The sequence below is a fragment of the Diorhabda sublineata genome, chromosome 9 (assembly GCF_026230105.1).
Source record: "Diorhabda sublineata isolate icDioSubl1.1 chromosome 9, icDioSubl1.1, whole genome shotgun sequence".
NCBI classification, from domain to species: domain Eukaryota; kingdom Metazoa; phylum Arthropoda; class Insecta; order Coleoptera; family Chrysomelidae; genus Diorhabda; species Diorhabda sublineata.
Window position 1 is genome coordinate 8,457,943 of NC_079482.1, and position 22,249 is coordinate 8,480,191.

The 22,249-nt window shown below is 32.2% G+C and overlaps 1 protein-coding gene across 6 annotated transcripts in view; it reads right to left on the minus strand.

Moving 5' to 3' along the window:
• Positions 1-22,249, minus strand: part of LOC130448722 (uncharacterized) — a 90,409-nt gene that overhangs the window by 12,548 nt on the left and 55,612 nt on the right. Inside the window, exons 1-2 of one of the 6 annotated variants that reach the window (XM_056786208.1) lie at positions 7,000-7,036; positions 5,129-5,174 (exon numbers count right to left, since the gene is read on the minus strand). The exons of 4 other annotated variants lie outside the window; for them this stretch is intronic. In XM_056786208.1, the coding sequence (XP_056642186.1) occupies positions 5,129-5,148 (20 nt within the window). In that variant the 5' untranslated portion in view covers positions 5,149-5,174; positions 7,000-7,036. Of the gene's footprint in view, positions 1-5,128; positions 5,175-6,999; positions 7,037-10,894; positions 11,022-22,249 lie in introns of those variants that run through there. One more of the 6 variants, XM_056786212.1, reaches the window with a different exon arrangement.

Genomic DNA, 22,249 nt, shown 5'->3' on the forward strand with positions numbered 1-22,249 from the left:
CGTCATCTAGAACCAGAAGATCTTGAAGAAGTATGTCAAAATTGTGATGAATTATATATTTTAGATAATATTGAGATAAGATTTATTCATTTATACACTAACTATGAAATGTGTAGCTATATACTGAGTTTAAAAATCCTTCTCACAATTAATGTTAGTTTTCAATGTTTTAATTATTAAATAGTCATACAATAAGATAAAAGTATAGCCTATAGTATTATATGTTTTCAACTCAACGTTCAGCAAGGTCTTGGAGACATTGGTAAAACCGTTATTTGGGCTTAGATTCAAAAAATTTTCGCACTGTATTTTCAACATCTCCTTAGGAATTGTGATAACTGTTCAATGTTATAAAGGTCCTTGGATAGTTTTTGCGTAACTTTCGCAGTATGTGGTTTAGCATTGTTTTTTTGTAAGAGAACCAAAAAAACCTCACGTATTTACATCAGCTAGCCACTATATACTTTGGCGTTGACAGCTCGGCTATCTGGAATTATATCGAGGTACATTAATTCATAATTCCACCAGACACAGACTTTCATCTCGAATAGACCTCTATTTACGACAGGTTCTGGTAATTTTCCTTTGTCGAACCACTGATTTTGCAAATTTTATTGATGTCAATCCATTTTTCATCGCATTAAAAATGTCTCTAGAAAAACGATCATCTTTCGGAAGGGTAAGGGTTTGTCTACACACCTGTACTGGACGTTTCGCATGAATCTCCAAGCGTGTCCTATAATCGGCGAATGCTGGTACCAGATGGTTTTCTACTGCTTTGTAACATCAATATCCCACGCAGGATGACCACTTGAGCGTGAACATTCTTCAAGTATCAAATCTCCACTATTAAAACGATTGAATTATCTCTGTGCCCATCGCTCATTAACTGTGTTCTTCCTTTCAATCTGACTTATTTTTTTGCGATCCTGGCTGCTTCAACCTTTTTCATTCCATTTCATATTTATCACAATCCATACTATTTATTATATAAACGTACAGCGTTTTCAATAAACAAAAAAAGGTCATTGGAATATATAATGGCAATCTTCATACAACTGCAGACAAATTATGAAATGCTTAAATTGAGGCGTAGGAATTTTCACATATGAAAACCATCTTTACCCATGAGATACTCTCTGTATTATATATTTCACATTCACAGTGTATTTTTCTGAGAGGGAAATGTTTAGTTTAGAATAATATTTGTTGAACACATTGTCAAGGTAAAAAGTTTTATTTTATTATGTCTTAGAAGAAAAGAAAAAATGCTCGAACTACGAGTCATGGTTAGATATACTTCCGAAACTCTATTGAGACAATGTTCCAATAATCAGTAAAATCCTGAAAATAAACGAACTTGGAAAAATGAGGAGTGAAATTAGTTCGCCTTGAAACGCGCCTAAAGAAATCATCTCAACAATTTTTTCCGAAAATAGAAAGTTAAAGTGAATTTGCTCTCTCAATTTTTATCGTGTTATTCGTTATTTTCAATTTAACGAAAGAATTGAAGTGGGGAAATTTGTAGACAATTAAATTCTATACAATAAACAATGTAACACCGATAACTTCTCGCAAACTAAAGTAATATCTCTAAATTTAGTGAATGAAAACAACTAATTCGAGGTCAAATTGTCTATCCGTGGAAATTATTATTGCAATTATAATATAAAACTTTCAACCCGACCCTGATTCAGAAACACATAGGCCACCAAAAATAAGACGCTCTCAACCATTTTACCAAGTCGGTAGAAAGACATTCAGCGTTTACAGTTGAGGAAAATGTGGCGTCGCATTATGCTTGAAATATCACTCAAAAATAATTCCTGAAAACCGTCTCATTCTTAATGAGGAGGATTAATCATCAGAATATTCTCTATTTATTTATTATAGAATGAAAATGAATTTTACACATAATTTTGATAATTTTCGTTAAGAGATTCATTCTATATTCCTTTTTTATCAACAGAATAATAGTGATCGTACTGTATATGGTTTTAGATAGAGAAGTTAATATTTGATTGAACAATATTTTAAGAAAACATATGATTGTAAAATTATGGAATAAGATTATTATATATATATATATATATATATATATATATATATATATATATATATATATATATATATATATATATATATATAATAAGTATAAAGTACATACCATATAATATACTGTATACATTCTAAGGAATATAACAATAATAATTCTTCTCATTTTTTATATATTCTTCTATATTTTTATTTTATAGTGATAATACACTACCAACCTCCAGCTATCGAAAGGTGGGCATAGTTTAAATTGAATATGAACTAATGGAAAAGAGATATAGCAATTCTCCTCGACAGTCAAGCATTTATAAAAGCAATTAACTCACCAATTATTATGGAATGTCTAGAAATACTAAACGAACTAGGCAAAGAAAACAATGTTGTCCTGGGTACCATAACTTAGATGTATACATGAGAGTGAATATGTAAATAATCTGGAGAGAACGGACACCCAAATTTCCGAACCGAAACCAGGAAAAAATCACTTGAAATCAGAACGAAAAAAAAATGAGAACCGCAATCGAACACTCGTATGAGAGTCTATATCTATTTTTTGACATGTAAGATCGAATAAATAGATTAACCTAAGCAATTTCACAGGGTTTCCGACAGGACCCTGTCACTTAATTAAACACCTTTATGTGAATCAATAGTGTAGAACTAACCTTCTTTATACCGTGAGTAATAACAGAATTCATCAATGCTTAAGAACGCACGCAGAGCTGTAACATACATATCCAATATGGCTTAAGCAAAGAGCGGACACAATATTAAAAAAATTAGTTGTAAATATTCATAAATTAAATAGACCACAAGATGAATGAATTTGCAGATTAGAGGAAAGTGAGATGTCGCTGGGCTATCAATTCTGCTTGTTTTCGTGAAGTACCTCTGCGAATTATCAATTGATGCGAACAATCCGTTTCTGCGTCTATTAGCAGGATGAAATTGGTCGATAAACAATCTCAAGTAAATTTACAGTTAACGACAACTTTTTTCACTTAAAAACAAACTTGGGCCGAATGTGTTGAAAAAATTATGAATGCCTTACTGTTTTAAATGATTTTTTGTGATAAAATGATTTGCCAGTAACCTCAGATATAGAAAATAATATACATGAGTATTTGAAAAATTCTTGAAATACTATTTCCTAAAGAAGTTGCAGAACATCAATTAAGTACAGATTCCATGTTATGTCAAATTATGAAAATTTGATCGACATTATGTGTTCATTTTCTTTACAGCAAAAAATTTGAATTTAAATATTCTAATCTGAATAAACTTTGGATTGGATTTAAAGATTAATACCCCGCAGTCGTTGAGAAGGTTATTGAAGTCTTGCTTTTGTGTCTGACGACCTACCGATGCAAAACTACTTTTTCAGCTTACGTTTGAAACAGAAGCATGTACATAAACCGACGGAATACACCTCTAGATGTTTGCGTTGCGTAGTCATAGATTTTAATGCTATTATAGGAAGATGTACTTGGCCTGACCTAGAGATGGCGGTAGTTGCTTAAAAAATATCAATTTACTAGAAAGTACACAATCTATACAGCATATGTTTCAAGTTTGAAGACGCCATGTAGGTATTGTTTGGCAGCAATCAATAGTGAACGTTTCCAGTGGTCATCGTTATGTGATACAATACTTTTATTTGGAAAGCCTTAACGCACCCAATATAACAGCTGAACTAGTTTCTTCTCTGGGCGAGACTGCTTCTTCAATATAGATAGTAAAATAGTAGCAGAATTTAAACGAGGCCGTACAACCAGCGGTCGACGAAATGAGGTGACGACTCTTTACTTCTTAGACCTTTTTATATGTTCTTCATGATGATTTGTCTTGATTTTAGATTTTTTTTATAGAAATTCGTACAAAAATTGATGTTCTAGCTTACTTTGGTCTTCATCAAAATAAAACAAATCATCACGAAGAAAAAGTAATAATGTATTGTGCTGATTTGAGTGAACGTTTCACTGCATGTGTTAATTATTTTTTTTTGTGTGTCAGTAATGTGTTTAAACGAAAATATATTGCCAATTATGGCGAATTTTGAAATAAACTTCCTTCAATTGACCCACAAACTTTCCAAAAATTTATATATTACCCAATTAATGACTGAATAAGCGATGTGATTCATGTAGGAAATGATATTGTAAATATTTGCCTGCGATAATGTTTTTTAGTTAAAACGAACTAGTCAAAAAAACTTCGCATCTGGAAATCATAGATACTTAAAGAAAATGAGCGTTTAAGAAAGTTGGTATTTTTTATAATAAATCAAGTGCCAAATCTAAAATTAGATCTTGAACCAACATTTTTTTTTATCTTTCATCATAAGTGATCGGTTATTTCGATATCGAACCAAGGCCGTACGCTATGTGAATAGATAAATTTTATAAATTATGAGAAGCTTCTGAATCCTGAGAACTAAGTAAGATCAATATATAAATTCTTTTGGAAAAACAAATACGAACACCGAAACTATATCAATATGTTTCAGCTGTATTTATGTGTTTATTATGATTTCAACATTTTTTCCATCATTGCCATACATAATATTGTAGGACAATGATCCCATAAACAGTCCTCCGTATTGTTTTAAAGTTTAACAAATAAAAACTGTAATTAGTCAGCTATATTAACTATACATAAAACAATTGACTTTAAATGCCAGCGTCAGAATTAGGTTTTATTAATATTTTGTTATTTGCTTTCGGTTTTCAATGAAAACAATATTGACTATCAAAGCAGATAATATCAAGTTAGCTCTGATAGTCTTCTCTAATATAATCTCTGAAAAAAAGCAACGTCGCCTTTTATTTGGTGAGCCCCTAATTATAATGAAATAAACTAAAATTACTCATTCAAATTACTGCATTGAACAATCTAAGGGCTAGTCACTCAGAAAACTGACTATATTACTGGAAGAAGGATAAGAAAAGATTCTGTAATTTGTAAAAAATAAAAATCCGATTTAGAAAACACTTAGCTATCAATGAATTTGATATGAACATATAATGTACTTTGGCGTGTGACCAACAGGAAGAATTTCATGTTATATGCTTACCGCGCAGTGCAGATGTGCATCTGTTAAAGTTTGTTACACCCGTATCCTGCAAAAATTCACTCTTAAACGTGTGGTAGAAAACCTTCATGACATTTATTTGCTTATGAGAATATATATATTTCTATTACTACAAGGTTTGCATAAAGGTGACAAAAAACAATGTGTTAAGTTATTCAAATTTGTCCAAAACCAGATGGTAGACGAAGATGGGGAAAATGATTAAGGAGATTTTGTATCATACATAGTGATTATATTCTTCCCCACAACATTGGTTGAACTAAAGAATCGTATTAGAGCAGCTATCCAATCCATCACCCTAGCTGTGGTGAGGAATGAATTTGGGGATATCCATTTGAACTCTATTTTTAAAAATATGAACCCATAATGATGAATAACTAACCTAAAAACTGTCTCATTTATCGTCCTCTAAACACGTACTAATATTCTAATATTTTATTACCATATATAGGGAAGAGACATTTTTATCTAAATAATTTGTGAATTGTTCAAAAAGTATCCCTGGAAATCGAATTAATATATAGATAGACAAATAACAAATATTTATAATTAGATGTGGCTTTATGGTTTCTCAGAATCTTCCCCATTAAAATCAATACACTAATTTTTCAAAGCATTTTTTTCATTCCGATTGACATTCCTCCTAAAGATGTCATTTAAACGCATCAACCGCTTCTTCAGGTGTAAAAAAACGTTGATCTCGCAATTCATTTTTGATCGGTCATTGGGTGCCAAACATGGACTGTAATGCTAATGCCCCATTAATTCGATGTTTTGACTGTTGAAAAACGTTTTTGTTTGAACTGATGTGTGAGAGCTCGCATTGTGGTCTTCTGCGATTGGTTTTCCTGCTTTTTTCGAACGCTTCTTGTAAACACATGCTGCTCATCTATAATTGACCATTCTACGTTGCTCTAATGGAACGGTGTTAACATGTCCAGTTATTCCTAAGAAACAGGCGACCATTTAGTTCGAAGTGCTTCATGGGCGAACAACTTTTATTGGATTTGGCTCGTCTTGAAAGACCCTTGCAATCGATTTTTGTTTTGTTCCGGGTTCATATGCATAAATCCATGACGATTGAATTTTTTCAACATTTCTTGCATCAATCAAAACGAACTTATTTTTTATGGATTTTCAAATTATGCGGTATCGAACGCGAAAAAATATTTTTGACAACTAATTATTAATGCAATATTGAATGTATGCGAGTGGACATAATGTCCAAGGATGACTTAATCTCAAGGTATGTCACATGACGATCTTGCAATGACATTTTGCACAAAATATCGATGTTTTCTAACACAACAGCCGATTTTGGACGACCTTCACGAAATTCATCATGTAACGAAGAGCTAACACGATTGAATTTGGAAAACCAGCAAAACATGGTGGCTTGAGATAGTGCATCTCCAAAAGTCGGAGCGAGATGATACGCACACTGCTGATGGTTTAATCCACGTCCAAAGTCGTCACATAAAATCATCGCGCGAAAATTTTCGCGATTTAATTACATTATTCAACCAAGACGAATGTTTCAAGTATCTATAAACAATTATTCAAATATCACTTGTATGATAACACGTTCTGAATACGTTCATCTATAAAAAAGTCAAAATGTATGATGGTAATGTCAGATTTGTCATATTCACATCAGTATTACCATATCTCAAAACTTGAGTAACAACTCGTTTAGAAGAAGGGATTTCTTGGTATGAAAACCATTTTTTCTGACAAACCGATGATTATAATTATAATTACGTGTACGTTCAACTGATGATCTCTCTGATTAAGATCAAAACTAAACATGACTTCTACTGAAATAGAAACACAGTAACAGAAAGAGAACTCACCAGTCGAGATAATTCCCGGTATGTGTAGTGTTCATTGAATTATAGCCGTTTCTATTTTTATATATATATGTCAATGTCATATACGTACTATACTCATATAATAATTCATACATAATGAATTCTAATTATGGAACGCCTTAATGATATCAGCAATGGTTTACATCATTTTAATAAACTTTGTTTAGTGTGTGAGGTTTTTGTAATATAACCGAATTAAAACCAAAAGTAATTTACAATAATAAAATTCATAACACATCCGAAAAAAAGATCTGGAAGTAACACAACACAATAGTTATCATATCATAAATTTTGTGCAAAGGAAGAAACAGGCATTCCAAATCCTCACAGTTATTGACTCATGCCTTATTATTATTGCTTTGAGTTGGATAATTACCTTCTCCCTCGAAACAAATGAACTATAATTCGTGATACTTATAACCATTTACGATGATAGTTGCTCTCTGTTCAAAGCCTCAAAAAATGTATATCTCTAAAAATTTTTCATAATAATACTTCAATAAAATAATATGAATGACTCAAAGGACGAGCATAATATATTCTATATCCCAAACTTTATATTCTTTTGAATTTTGATACGCTCCCATAATCTATGAAGTATTTTCAAGAAACATTCAATTTTGATCATATGAATAATTTACGTTAGCTTATTATTTGGAAATGTCCACATTTATCAGATTTTATCTGATTTTTACCGCTAGCCAAATCGGAGTTATCCACATCCTTTTTGATGGATCTTCTCCATCATGCAAGTTGGTTGATAAGAGGCAATAAAATAAAACATCTGCCTCAAGATAAACGGTGTATATTTACTCAACTGTTTTATTATTTCATTTCGTTCGAGTTGGTAGAAAATCGCTTTTTCTTGAGTCAGAAGTTTGGGAGTTTTACTATATAAAATTTGAATCCTATACAATATAAATTGAACAATGATTTTTCAGTGTATAAGAAATCAATTTTGCAATTTTGTTTTATATATAAAAAAACATTCTTATGAATTCCACTATTATAATTAAAAAAATGCCGTTTGAAAAGCACTGAAAATATGAGTTTGTAATTGTTTTCTTTATAAGACTAAAAATATCATAGTGAAAATATTATTGAGAAAAATTGACTTCCACGTCAACGTTTATGTACGAGAGAGGAATAAAACCTAATTTCTTATGCAAAGCTTAATACGGTCAATTTAAATATAAGAGAATAATCTATAATTTTGATAAATTTGCTGATATGTTTATATATATTCGGTTTTTTATTGGTCTTTTATAACCATAAGCTGTACAAAACAATAGAAAAAGAAAAAGGATGGAAATTTTGTTTTATTTTAGTTCCAAGGATCTCTTCTCAATAAATTTGACTGGAAATACGATTGTAGGTGTTTCCTTTAAGAGGGAAGTCAAGTTGCATATTGTTAATAGTCTTATTTAGTTGCAGGTTGTAAGGTGCAGACTATAGCCTATTGTGAATGGCTGATTATGGAAAATTTGTAATAGCCGCGTGAACGCCGAAAAATTTGTTTTTTAACGGTTAATGAAAAAAATATTAACATTTAATTCTTTCCAATCATTTACAGAGAAACATGTATGAAAAATTGTTGATAGCACAGTGGAATTAGTATTACCTAGGCTTGGTGTTATGGTGTTATGGTACAGAGTTATTAAAGAAGAAAACTGTGGCGAGTTTCACACATCACATAGAACTTCGGGAAATTCAAAATTTTAAACAGAAAATCATTCGAAAGTACACGCATATTTCTTTGAAAAGGGATTTCCGACAGTAAACAAAGTTCTTCCCACGGTTCGAAATTATCAGGATTACCCTGTAATGAGTCGAAGTACACTATGAAAACTTTTAGAACATAATAAGGCGATATTGTTGTATGAAGAAGAAATTACCTATACTATATATAATTACTATAAAAGAAATAAGAAATCAAATATATTTTATTCAGCATACACCAAATAAATTTTGGCAAGATAAAACTGTTACAAGTCGAATAAGGTTTTTTTTTCATATAATTTATCAATTTGTTTGAACCCATTTCCAAGAAAGGGATGTACACTGATAATAGTACATATCGGTAGTTCAAACGGTTTTGTTAAATATGGTTTTTTGACTGTTGTATCAACTCATAGCAGTGACTACCATGGAGATATGAATGCTGATTTTTTAGAGAATGGATTAAACAAATGATATATTTTTTCCCCATAACTTTATAATAGTGATGGATAATATAAGCCCACAATCAATTGGTTAAAAAAGATTTTCAGAATTAGTTAAATTCGAAGTTCCATCCGAAGTTCCATCCCGGTCCTATGGAAAAAGAATTATAAAAAGAAATAATTACAAACAATTTGAAATTGATGGAGTTGTAGAAAAATGTGAAATAACGGTGGTTAGATCACCACCAAATCATTGCGAACAAAACCCGAATGAGTTGGATTAAGCAAAGAGAGAGAGAGAGAGAGATGAGAGAGAGATGTTTTAATAAAGAATAATTTTCTCAAAATTTATGATGGTGAACAGTTGGTTTTGAAGGCTGTGAATAGTGTGAATCCTGAAAACAGGGGAAGGTAATAGAATTAAGCAATGAGAGAAAAAGTGGAAGTTGTTGGATTTTTAAATTTAAATTATTATTTCTTACTGCAACATTTTTCGTAATTCAACACTTATATAACCAGTATAATATAATGTTCTTAACATACATAAACCATTTGACTGCAAGGCGACTATGGGATGCCTGTAGCTGCCCGAAATCTTCCTCTTCTATTTTGGACGCTCCCAGGTGTAGTGCTTTGGAATTCCGTAGTGTTTCACTATCTACCATCATTTTCAATACTGTTTCCATTATTCTGTAGCTGATACCACAGAATGATTTAGGTTAAACGAAGGGCTTGTATATCCCCTCTTTAGGAACTAATCAGCTATTCCATTTCCCTCCACTCTGGTGTGTCCCGGAATCCATGGTAAAGTAACTCTATTTTTCTTGTCAAGATCGTTTAATTTTTCTAGGCAATACCAAAGTTTCTATGATATTGAAGCTTAAAACTCTAATGGCTGCATGGTTATTGGACTAGATGAAGATCTCTTCTTGCGATAGTTCTTTTCTAGATTGAACTGCACACATTTTTCAATTGCAAAAATATCTGCTTGAAAAATGCTTGGTGTCTTACTCAGGCTTTCAGGGTGTTTGTTCGGGACCTGTACACTTCTATTCCAGTTCTGTCTGCTGTTTTAGATCCGTCCGTATTACCAACCAATGCTACTAACAGAAATAATTTTTTTCATCGGTTTTTTTTTCTTGATTCTTAAAATTAGTAGTGTCTCTTCAAGTTAAATTATAAATCTTGTAATCTCTTGTAATACCTTCTATTTGGTTAATTCTAAAGTTCGATTTAACAATTCTAGAGCATTATTTTTCGTATAAAAATCAAGTTATTTCATCAATTTTTTCATTTAATAATATATTGTCTTCGAGAGCTAGAAATTGTACAAAATTTCAAGAAAATATGTTGACTAAATGTTGATGAAAATTTTATCAAAAAAATTCATTCTGAACAAATGGACAAACTAAGAGTATTTGAATAAAGTGTCGTAGAAATATGAGAAGAGAAACATGATTTGAGTTAAAATTGTAATGTTCAATTGATCTTATGCATCAGCATAATCAATTCAAAATAAATACAGATTTCTGGTGAAATATTTGGGTGCTAAGAAAACAACATTAATAAACTTCATTTGATAAAAACAACTCATAAATAAAATAAAAATAATTGTGAAAACCTCAATTCACTATTTCGTTTCTTCTCATCATAATCAACAAAATATCTCATCCAAAAATTCATTTAAAAAATAATATTTAAAAAAGATCATTCACCTTTCACTGAATTTGTTCTACATGCAACAAATATTTTACGAAAACTCTTTTAAAGCAAAACTACACATTGGAAAGTTACTGAATTTAAGATGTAACTGTTAGCATCAACCGACCGCGTAAAACTTTGCGAATGTACTAAATTATCGATCTATATAGCGAGGTTCCACTCCGTTTCTACTCTAACTGCTTCATTAGTGGGACAAGATCACATTCAAAGTTCCTATTTATAACATCAAACAGGTAATCGTTGTGTTAATGAATACTTGGGAAAATCTGCTTCTCACACATTTCAGATAGAGAATATAGAGTTTAATTCGCTATATTATTCAAATGGATATCAAAATCTATTTATCTCAGTGTATCATAATGACATACTTTATTAGACTCAGTACCATGAACAAAAAATATTAAAAATTTAATGAAAATAAACTTGTGTGCATAGAAATTGGCACACTGTAAACTTTTGACTTTAATTAACTTTATATATTTTTTAAATTATTCATCAGATTAAAAAAAATAAATATCCTGTTTGAAAAACAATTTAATATGTTCTAACTAGCTTTTATCCGAGGCTTCGCTCGCATTAAAGCCATTGAATAAGTATCAGAGATCATTTCAATTGAAATGAATCAATATAATAACTATATTTCATTCCTTGGCTGGGATTATCGATTTTTAAAAATTACTACGTACAATGTACAGTTTTAAAATCGTACGGACCAAATAACAATCGATCATTTAAGGCCGAGAAAACCCACCAGTATATGAAACTTGCAACGAGAATCTGAACGTGAAACACTTTGTTGAACTGTCAAAAGTACAAAAACGAAAGACTTACTAACAACTTTCCAAACACCATAATTTCTCTATTTAATAATAATTGTTATACTACAAACTTAATCTAATATCTAAAAGAAACTCAACTGTATCATGAATTGGGAACAACTGATATAACAGAATAACCTTTGAAGTTGATACGACAATAAATATTTTTGTAGACTATAAGTTTTTCCGTCGGGTGCAAATTCCGGGCTTTAGACACACACGAGCAGGCTACATATTGTTGACCATGAGGAAAGCATGGGTTTTCTAAAGGCACTCTCGCTGTACGATGATCGTCCCAGTAGTATCTGGCCTGACCTAGAGATGGCGGTAATTGCTTGGAAGATACCACTGTATTAAGAGGTACACAATCCATACAGTTTTAAGACGCCACGTTGCTTAGTATTTGTTTGGCAGCCATCAATAGTAAACGTTTTCAGTGCATTTGGTCATCGTTATATTATAAAATACTTTTATTTGAAAGGCGTTAGCCCAACCAATATAAAAGCTGAACTGCTCCTCTGTTATCAGCAGTAACATATTGGGTAGCAGAATTTAAACGAGGCCGTACGACCTGTGAAGATCAGCATCGCAGTGGTCGACCAAATGAGATCATGACTCCATAAATGTTGAAGAAAATCGCCAAAATTGGTACTGGATGATCGTTGACAAACATCGACTTTGCTCACAATGGAACAAAAACAGCGTGTTTGGCAATGTTTTATAGAAATAAAGTCGAATTTCTGCGCCGTTTCATAAACATGGATGAAACGTGGTTCCACGTTTGATCGAAGAAATCAAGGAAAAACGGCCGCATCTGGCTAAGAAGAAAGTATTGTTCCATAAAGACAATGCAGCAGCTCACACAGCCAAAATTAATGAGTTAAAGTTTGAATTGCTACCTCACTTACCCTCCCTCGGATAATTTTCTGTTCCCAGACTTTAAAAAATGGATCATTGGTCAAAGATTTACCAACAATGAACAGGTGATGTCGGCAATTTTTGGCTATTTTAAGTAGCTTGACGATTCTAATTATAAAAAGGGTATCGAACTTATTGAACATCGCTGGGAAAAGTGTATTGTGCTAAAAGGAGATTACGTTAAAAAATAAATATATTTTTTTCCAAAATTTGTGTGTTTTTTTATTGGGTCAGGTACTTCTGGGACCACCCTCGTATTATCTGCCATAGGGCTTTGTTTATAGTACCAGCAAAACTAAGCATGACGGGAAACTGAATCCTTTTGAATGGTCAATGGGATTAATTGTGATCCGAAATGTGATAACACTGTCTCTCTTACCGACACCTTTTAATATAGTAATACCAAGTATATTCTGCCCCAATTTTGTTATTTGAAGCCTTGTTCCATTATATAGTCGAGGAGCATCTAGATTTAGCATAAGCATTACTGGTATATTTAGTTTCAATTGAAGTTTATACAACGGTACACCCGACAGTTCAAGTAAAGTACTTAGTTCCGTATGCTTAATTGTATCTATTGACAAATATTCCTTCATTTCTCCTTGCATCATTTTCAAAATATCTATATTGATCTTATTAACTACTTCATTTTTTGGTACTGATATTGCTCTTGCACACAACCCTGATCACTACTTAAATTTTGTATCAATTCTCGAGAAACGTTAGTAATGAGATCCACATAATTTTTTATAGTAATATATAACCTTCCACGTCGACGTCTAAATTAACCATCCTCAACTGTCAACATCAACATTCGTTTTTCAGCTCTCGACCATTGATGCATGCTTGAATTTCATTTGCTTCTGTCTCCCTCTGAATGACTCGGGGGGTTTGTCGGAAATCACCAGCCAATAAAACTATTCCTCCCATTATATCTGTACTATTTCGCAATTTCTGCAGAGTCCAGTTTAAAGCTTCTATAGCCTTCTTGTGATACATTGTACTTTCATCCTTGATTCTGTGAGACTTTTGCAGCATGGATCCGCGATTAATCTTTTGATAGCCAGATTTTCTCTTCCGAGGCATTTTTAAAGAAAAGTAGAGTGAGAATTAAAACCAAAGAGTAAGATCTGAAATAATGAATAACATCTAACCACAAAAATGACATCTAAAAACTGACACCTCAAAAATTCGAATAGTTTTATTCCGCATATATAATGACAAAAAAATAAAAATAAATATAAGAAACCAAACAGCTGAAAGTAAGTCAGTTGGATTGGATCTTAACGTGACCGTGACCGGTAATACAGTGCAACGTTATAACAGTACGCAGGATTGGAACTTCATTACTAGAATGCTAGATAGCGTTGAAGAAGGTAGATTTCGAAATTTTTTGACAAATCATTTTTTTATCTCCCGTAAAAAATAATGTTTTTTCATAAAAAGTATCCTAGGTCACTTTGAACACCTCCAAAAATATATTCACAAATATATAAAGATTCTCGCTAGAATTCGTTCTTTATTGATTCTAAGTTACATCTTTGTCTGTTTTATCTGCCTTTTAACATTCCTTAGAGAAATGGAATTAATGTATCGTATAAAAGCAGTTCTTTATTATATAAATAAAAGACATACTTTCAAACATATACTCAGCCTTGCATTTTCTATCACTTTCAAATTTGTTTTAGAAATTTCAACTTTTCTCTAGCAATTAGGTAAATCTACTCTTAGTTTTTTTAGTAGTAGTTGTACTAGCAGTAAATGAAGGTTGAGAAATTTTCCTTAAAAGCTGATATTTGCTGATATTTTTGTGTTGAAATATTATATTTCCCATTTTTCGTTTCATTTTTACTCAACCACAAAATCCCTCTAGGTATCTTAATAATGAAGAATTGTGTATTAACATTTTACTCCCTAATAAATTCTCATATATAAATGTGCCGAGAAAGTTGTAAAACCGTAAAACGAACTTTACTACAACCATTATTCAGTGAACGTGTAAATGTAGGGAGCGAAAATTCTATTTTTATTTTTCTTTGTTGTCCCATATTGTATAATACTTAGCACGTGTATGTTTTTTATTTGTCGATAGTAAACGAAGTTACAGGAAATGTCATTTACCACATCAAACCTATCTATGAAAATCTGTTTTTTTATTAGCCACTATGCAACCTACTAATATGAGAAAATTACATGTTGGCTGAATGTAGCATGGCACAGTGGCGAGTTTGTATAGCTGTTGAAAAAGTAGTCGATATACAAAATGTGTTTCTTTGGACGTCCCGTTTCCTCTTTTTTATCACTCTCCATTCTGTAAAAGTGTCAAGTCACCTCTTATTGTTTCGTTCTACATTTGATCCCGTCCAGGGAAATAACTGATTCTGCTTGGGTACTTCATTCTCTGCTGCTTGAATGTTACATTTGAATGAGTACCCAGCTACCACAACAATGTATAAGGACTGGTCGAAATATACACCTCCATTTTGGTGTTTTTGTTATTTATTTACTTTCCAGAAAATTTCTAAAGAATAACTCATGATAATGTCGAATTGCTAGGCTGATTCTTTCATTTTCCTCTGACATTTGTATGATGATAGTATACTAAATTTTTTTGGGTTATCCCTGTTTCAGTCTCTAAGAAAGGACACTATTGAGCAGTGCATTAAGACTTTTATAAAAATGGGAGTTCAAATCAGAATGTATCTGTGGGAGCTATAAAAATATCTGTTTATGCTCGTCCAGCTCGTTCTACCTAAAACAATGCTACTAGTCACGATCATGTGATCATCAACTTCAACTAGTGTTGTTTAATATCTTAGCGACATCATTGACGCAAGTTTTGAATAAGGAGTAGAATTTACATGTGCCTACACGAAGAAAATCATCTATAGAGGCATTTGCCACTTTCACGTCGATGGATTTTTTAATAAGCAGAATTTCCGTATTTAGACAAATGATAATCCATGTGTGATTGTTGGAAAGCCGATGTATGCACAAAGAGTAGCATGCGAAAATGAGGTCAACCAAGCAGTTACCCTTAATGCTGTTGTATGATAATAATAGATTTTTTATACCCAGAAATTCATTATATGGCACTAGATGGGCCCACTTGCTGTTTTGTTCTCATTTCCTGCAATATATCATTCATTATCTTCATAAATAGCGTTGGACTCAGTACTCTCTCCTGTCTTTATTCTTCTTGTTGTGAAATTCTCGAATTAAAACATGATTTTGCCTCATCTGGTTCCTCGTTGTTTTATATATACTTTGACATTGTTTCTCAATTCGACCACATCTCCTCTTTGTTGTAAACTTCTTCTTATTTGATTTCTTCGGACGCTGCCAAATGCTTTTTGGACATCTTTGAAGCCATATCTACTTTTTGATCTGTTTTGTTTTTCTTCTCTAATATCCGTCTAAATGTAAATACATGTTCTTATGTACTTTTACCTTACCTACAGCAGCTTTGCGATGCCTCTTATTAGATGTCTATTATTTTCCTCTGCAATTTCTCTAAGTAACTAAAAAGTAATTAAATTATATACATCTCCCAATTTGTCGGTGTTCTCCATCTCTATTCGCTGTATAACTCTATTAGCGTTTTTAAACCCATTTTTCCAAAATTTTGTAGAATCTCTCTGTACTGCTTGTCACTTAATAATTTTCTAGTTTTGGATACCTTTCATCTTGTATTTCCATTTGTTCCTCCTCTTCTACATTGAAGTTTTTATTTGTTGTAAATGGTTCGGTTTCTCCTTTCTTAATATTTTGATCTCTGAGGAAAAAAAGTCTTTGATTTCTTTCTTTCTTTCCTATAGCTTCAAAACAGTCTTTTGTTGCAGTAAAAACTTGATTAATACTTCTTTATTTGGTGTATGTTCTCAGGGCTGAAAGTAGTTAGTGATCAAATCTAGAGATTATGAGTCGTGATACTGTGGCATTGTCTTGGAGAAATAGATTTCTTTCTTATATCTATAGGACTGTGTTTAACGAAATGCAGAGGATAGAAGCAACTCGATATTTGTGTTTTTGCCCACATCAGGTGTGTTTTGCTGAGTTCAGTCCACTTAAATAACTGTACAAATTGTATAACTGTATAAATAAATTTTGATTTATGTGTGTAGTGGTTTCATTCATGATTTCATATTGATGCCAAAAATTCTTGTTCCTACGTTTATGCAATAAACAGAACTTTATTGAACTATATTTACTGGAAAAGGTGGATCTGTATTGCACTAGTGCAATAAATAGAGCGGTTTGTGATCAAAACAAACATAATCATTCAAATGAGCGAAATATTTCATTATTTTTTTGTCAGATTGTAATACGTTTCAAAGAATTGCGGATTTTATTTTATTATCAATCATATTTATTATGTACTGGATTACAAAATTACTAGAAAGTGCATTTTTTCTCTAAAATGCCATATGATCACAATTTATAAACACAAACGTAAATGCCTCAAACATACGCGATTACGACTACTAATGATTTGGATAATTTTTTTTTTCATGAATGTAGAAAAATATTGAATGGGACTCATGCAGTATTTATTGCACTCTACGTTTCGCCAAACTCGGCCTAACGGCCTGGCTAGACAAATTCACATCGCGTGCAATAAACACTTACTGTTGCATAAATAACTATTATTTTGCTTATACAGATCTGAATCATGACTTAGTTATTTTCCATTGTGAGAAAACGCGCTATTCACGCGAGAAGCTTTTTCATGCACAAAGTCACGAGTAAAATGTAGTTTACTTCCATATGATACCTTCTTGTGTATACTATCTCTCACAATTTTATTTTTCTGTTTTCCATGCCGACTTTCCCGACTTGTTTATTATTTTTTTCGTTTAACCTTCTTTTTAGAAGTCTTGCTCTTTGGCGCACCGTCAATGCTCGTACGGCCATGTTTAGCTTAGTATAACAGTTAATGATGGAGAAGAGTTATCATTATCCTTTTCATGTTAAACATTTGTCCTGTATAATCCCACTTAGAAACATTTTTTCATCAATGAGGACTTCTTTTTTATCCATTGTTTAGAACAACACGAAGTTCACTTTAAGTATTGGAGGGAGTTAATTCTGAATTTGTTAGCTGTCGTTTAAACCGAGGTTTTATTGATGGATGACACATCTTCAATTTAATTTAAGCTGACCAATGATAAAAATTCTTTCTACAGAACGATTATCAATGGATTATCGTATTGACACAAATTAAGTGAATACCAATAGTTTTAAACACACTAATTATATGGTCAAAGCCAGATTTTGCCATATATTAGCAAAATATTGGACATAATCATATTGATAGGAAATAGTAAAGAATTTGATTATTGTTAATTTTCTACTTACTATCATATTTTCAACACTAGTTTCTCTTTGGAAAGAATTAAATTATAAACTTTCATGTGAAATATCGTAAAATCTGCGTTTGTAAAAAACAGAAATATAAAGAGACTCGTTTCTAACATCATTCTCTTCTTGTAATATCTCAGACCTACCCCTGTTGTTGCGTTAAATAAATAATTCATGTTGTACAAGTTCGCCAAGTTGACTTAACTTACTGAAAAGGAGAAAATGTATTTTATAAGAAAATACTGTGATTAGTATTCAGAGCGCCCTAAAGAATACCCAACAACAACAAAAAATCGTATTGAAACAAGACGCTGAAAGCAACCAAAAACAGGGAATTACTTTGATAAATTCGTAAAAGTTTTCTTCACCGATAAGTAATCGAGTCATTAACATTTTGAGTTATTTGTTGTAGAAGGTAGAATATCAGGAAGCCTGTTCGAATCTAACAAATATTTGACAAGACAAGAAAGACAAGACATAACTGTGAAAAGGATTGGCTTCGTTTTCTCAGTTATGTTGTCCAACAATCTAAAGACTAGTCAGGTGTATTTTATCCAGATAGCAGTAATTTTATACAGTAAACAAACGATACCAATCAAGCGAACTTTATGTACAAGAAGGTAATCCCTATTACATTCGAGTCGTTCGAGTGGCGCCTGCCTTGTGGATATTGATTTTGAACTTCTGTAGGTTGTAGTATACGAGTAGTTCTTCCAATATCAATTGCAGAAAACAGTTATGCGAGGAACAATCAATATTTCATAAATACGCCCGGCACTCATACCAAATTAAGCAATGAAAAATAATGTTTACTCCTCGTATAAAATTCATCTAACAAACCGTCAGTCCACGTGGACTCATCATCTCCACTTTTACCAATGAAAACATCGGATCGTAGACATAAATGCATTTCTATTCACCGAAGCTCTCGGAAGGCATATGTATACAATTTCTTTGAAACATTCCTGCTAGATAGTCTGCGATAAGCAGTGGTATGGCTTGGTCAGATTCATTTAATTCATAAATTTCTTTAAATAAAGAGAAATATTGCGTTCGTTGGACCATTGGCGAATGAAGACAATTAAATTACACATTGTAGTGAGCATAAAGACAGGTATGAATTTAATAATAAAGATTTAGATATACAAGCGCAACAAGTTATTTTGAATATATTCGAATGTTTGAAAAAGCAAAATATTCAACAATTAACTAGAGTAAATAAATTTTCCATTTAGTCAGGAAAGGGGTTGCTGTGGATCTTTCACAGAACCGAAAAACATGTAAAGAAAAACTGACAAAGCTACTCAATATTTTATACGTAGGACAATTTATGGTTTATATAAGAAGAACAGTGCTGCGACATTAGAAGTAATACAGCAAAAGGTAGGAAATTATCCAGAATACAATTATACAAGTTTGGAACCATTGCGACAAGTTTTGTCAGCATGTGGTTTTCAACATAAAAAACAGAATAAACGGATGGCAAAATCTGAATCGTTAAGGATAATTTGATGGCGACAAGTTTATTTGCGTCAGATAAAAGACTCAGTTCACGTCTGGTACCCTGTTTAAACCAAACTCCCTTACAGGCAGGTATATTTTACTCGTCTATTTACGTTTTATAATTCAATATTCAGTTGTAGCAAGTTAACGAGGTATAATAATGATTTTTTTCTAAGTTCCAAGCAGGACTACAATTGAGTGCATCTATCTTAACAACGGCGTATAATGCAGTACAATTTATAATGATTGGATTGCCTTTTAACGAATACTTTTTATCATATGATATTCATATTTTTAACAGTATTTTAAAAAATAATAAATTTATAAAATGAGGTAACTACGCCTATGGTAGATCAATCAAAATTGTCGGGAAGATTTTTCATAATCTGCCATTGATATTGGAGGAACTATAATCGAGAAAGATGTGTTTTGGTAGCTGATTCCACAGGCTGGAACAAAAAAAGGAGATACGATAAATTAAAGTTTTAGGCGTCTGAAGGCGAACTCGGTGTTCATGAGTCACGTTTCCTTGTCAAGTAGGTCTTGCAAAAACTGCTCTAGGCGGGATTATGGAGGACAGCTCGAAAGTGCATTTTTCGTGGTAGTATCGGTGAAACTCAGTCAGGTCGGCGACCTTTCTTCTATGCTCTATCTGAACAAGTTTCTGGACAACTCTGTATTGCGTCGAGCATCTTCAGGGTACGCTTGGAGGCCGAGCTCCAAATGTACGAGCAATATTCTAAAGTTGGACGAATCAGAACGTCATAGTGACGTTGCTAGTAAACAGATTCATATAAAGGGTGTCAAAAAAGGTCTCTAGGATAGATAGAAAGCTGCAAAATAATTGGTATTTGCTTGGTAGAAAATGTTCCTAACTTAATTGGTATTCAAGATAAAGGGCGTTGGGAAAAAATTATATTTTTCAAAATTTTGCAAAACCACTGGCATTATTGTATTGAAATTTCATACCAGTATGTTCTGGAAGCTGATAAATCCCACAAATTTGTTTTTATATCGACCCTCATAGAGGGCACTAATTACACGGTTAGTGTTAAGTATTATTGAACATAACTTTGTTTACGTTATTAATCAAAATGTCGGAATATTTTGATTTGAAAATAATAGTAATAATAGATACTGCAATAGAAAAAGAATGAATTAGAATAAGTGTTCAAACGTATATAAAATATTAAAACAATAATGGATATAAGAATGAAAAAGTTAGTGGAACCAGATATAGGGGAGAATCAAAAAGGTTTTAGACAAGAAAAATCAACAGTGGATGACATTCATACTAAAAAACAAGAGATCAATCAATGCTGTGAGTATAACATTGGAATGCTAATGCTATTCATCAACACTCTGAAAGGAGGACAAATATAAAGGATATGGAAAAAGTGAAAGATCCCAAAAATTAATACAATTAGAAAAACTGACTATGATAAATTCTACGGTAGGGGTAATGGCAAAAGAAGGACCATCGAGGCATTTGAAATAAATGTTGGAGTAAGGCAACATGATGGACCCAAAATTCCCACAAATTGTAACGGAGGCAGGAAAGAGAGGATTCAAAATAAATCAGAAAAAGACAAAATTATGCAAATTGAAAGATTAAAATCGCATGAACGAGGAGGCCACTGAACCGGTGCTTCTGCAAGGAAGTTCGCAAACTTCTGTTCTAAGTAGTCGACACCTTTAAGTACTTAGGAACAGTGATAAGCAACAAAAAAAGACAATGATTTCATGCAGGATATAGGACATATAAGTACAAAATTATAATGCAGGGCATGAGAATAAGTCGAGAAACTAAATTAAGAGTGATAAAATTAGTGGTTACAAACGCTGCGGAAACTATGAGACTAACAAATATGAGGGAAGAATAATTAGAAAAAATTATGGACCAGTGAAAGTTGGAAATAATGAATAGACTTGTGAACTATGAAATGAAGAATATATGAGAAAATGAGGCTATAGTAAACATAATTGAAGCAAAAAGGAAACAACGATACGTACGCAATAAAATAATTGATAAACGGCAGGGAACTGTGTAATACGAAATACGTTTCTTGGCAATGGCTTTCAATTGTTCTAAATGTATTTCATGAGGTAAGTTTCCCTTAGGAACTGCTGCACTAGAGTTTTCTGAACACCTTCCCTTAAAGCACCCTGTGTTAGAGTGATGTATCTGATTTAGCCACTGTTTGGGAATGGAAAAAAAATTGGAAGTGCTTCTATGACGGGCACTTATTGAGACAAGTACAAATAAAAGCTGAAACATTCAATTTAGTATGTTAAATTTCCTACATTATTTCTGAAGTAGTTTAATGCCATTCATATAAATTTAGAATAGCTAATGAAAAACCGTAACGAATCCTCTTGAGAATAGCGTGAAACAACAGTGTATTAACAAAGTTGATGATTTTGCAAACGATGTAATACGAAAAACATTTCATCGCTTTCACGCACGTTAAAAATTAGATCCTGTCATGATATATCTCTGTTTGTACACATGTTCGTTAATTGCATAGTGACCATATTAATTGCATTATAAAACCGTTGGAAGTGCTTTATAGATTTTTACCAAGCTTTCATTATCGTCCATTGTAACAGGTGACAAATGGAAGTTGCCAAAAGTAATCACTTGAGATGATTGCAGGGGAGAAATAATAAAAACGTGCAATTAGTCACTGAAGTAGTCATTTTTATTTGAAATAGGTTTCAGTTTAATTGAACATTCTCAACAGACAA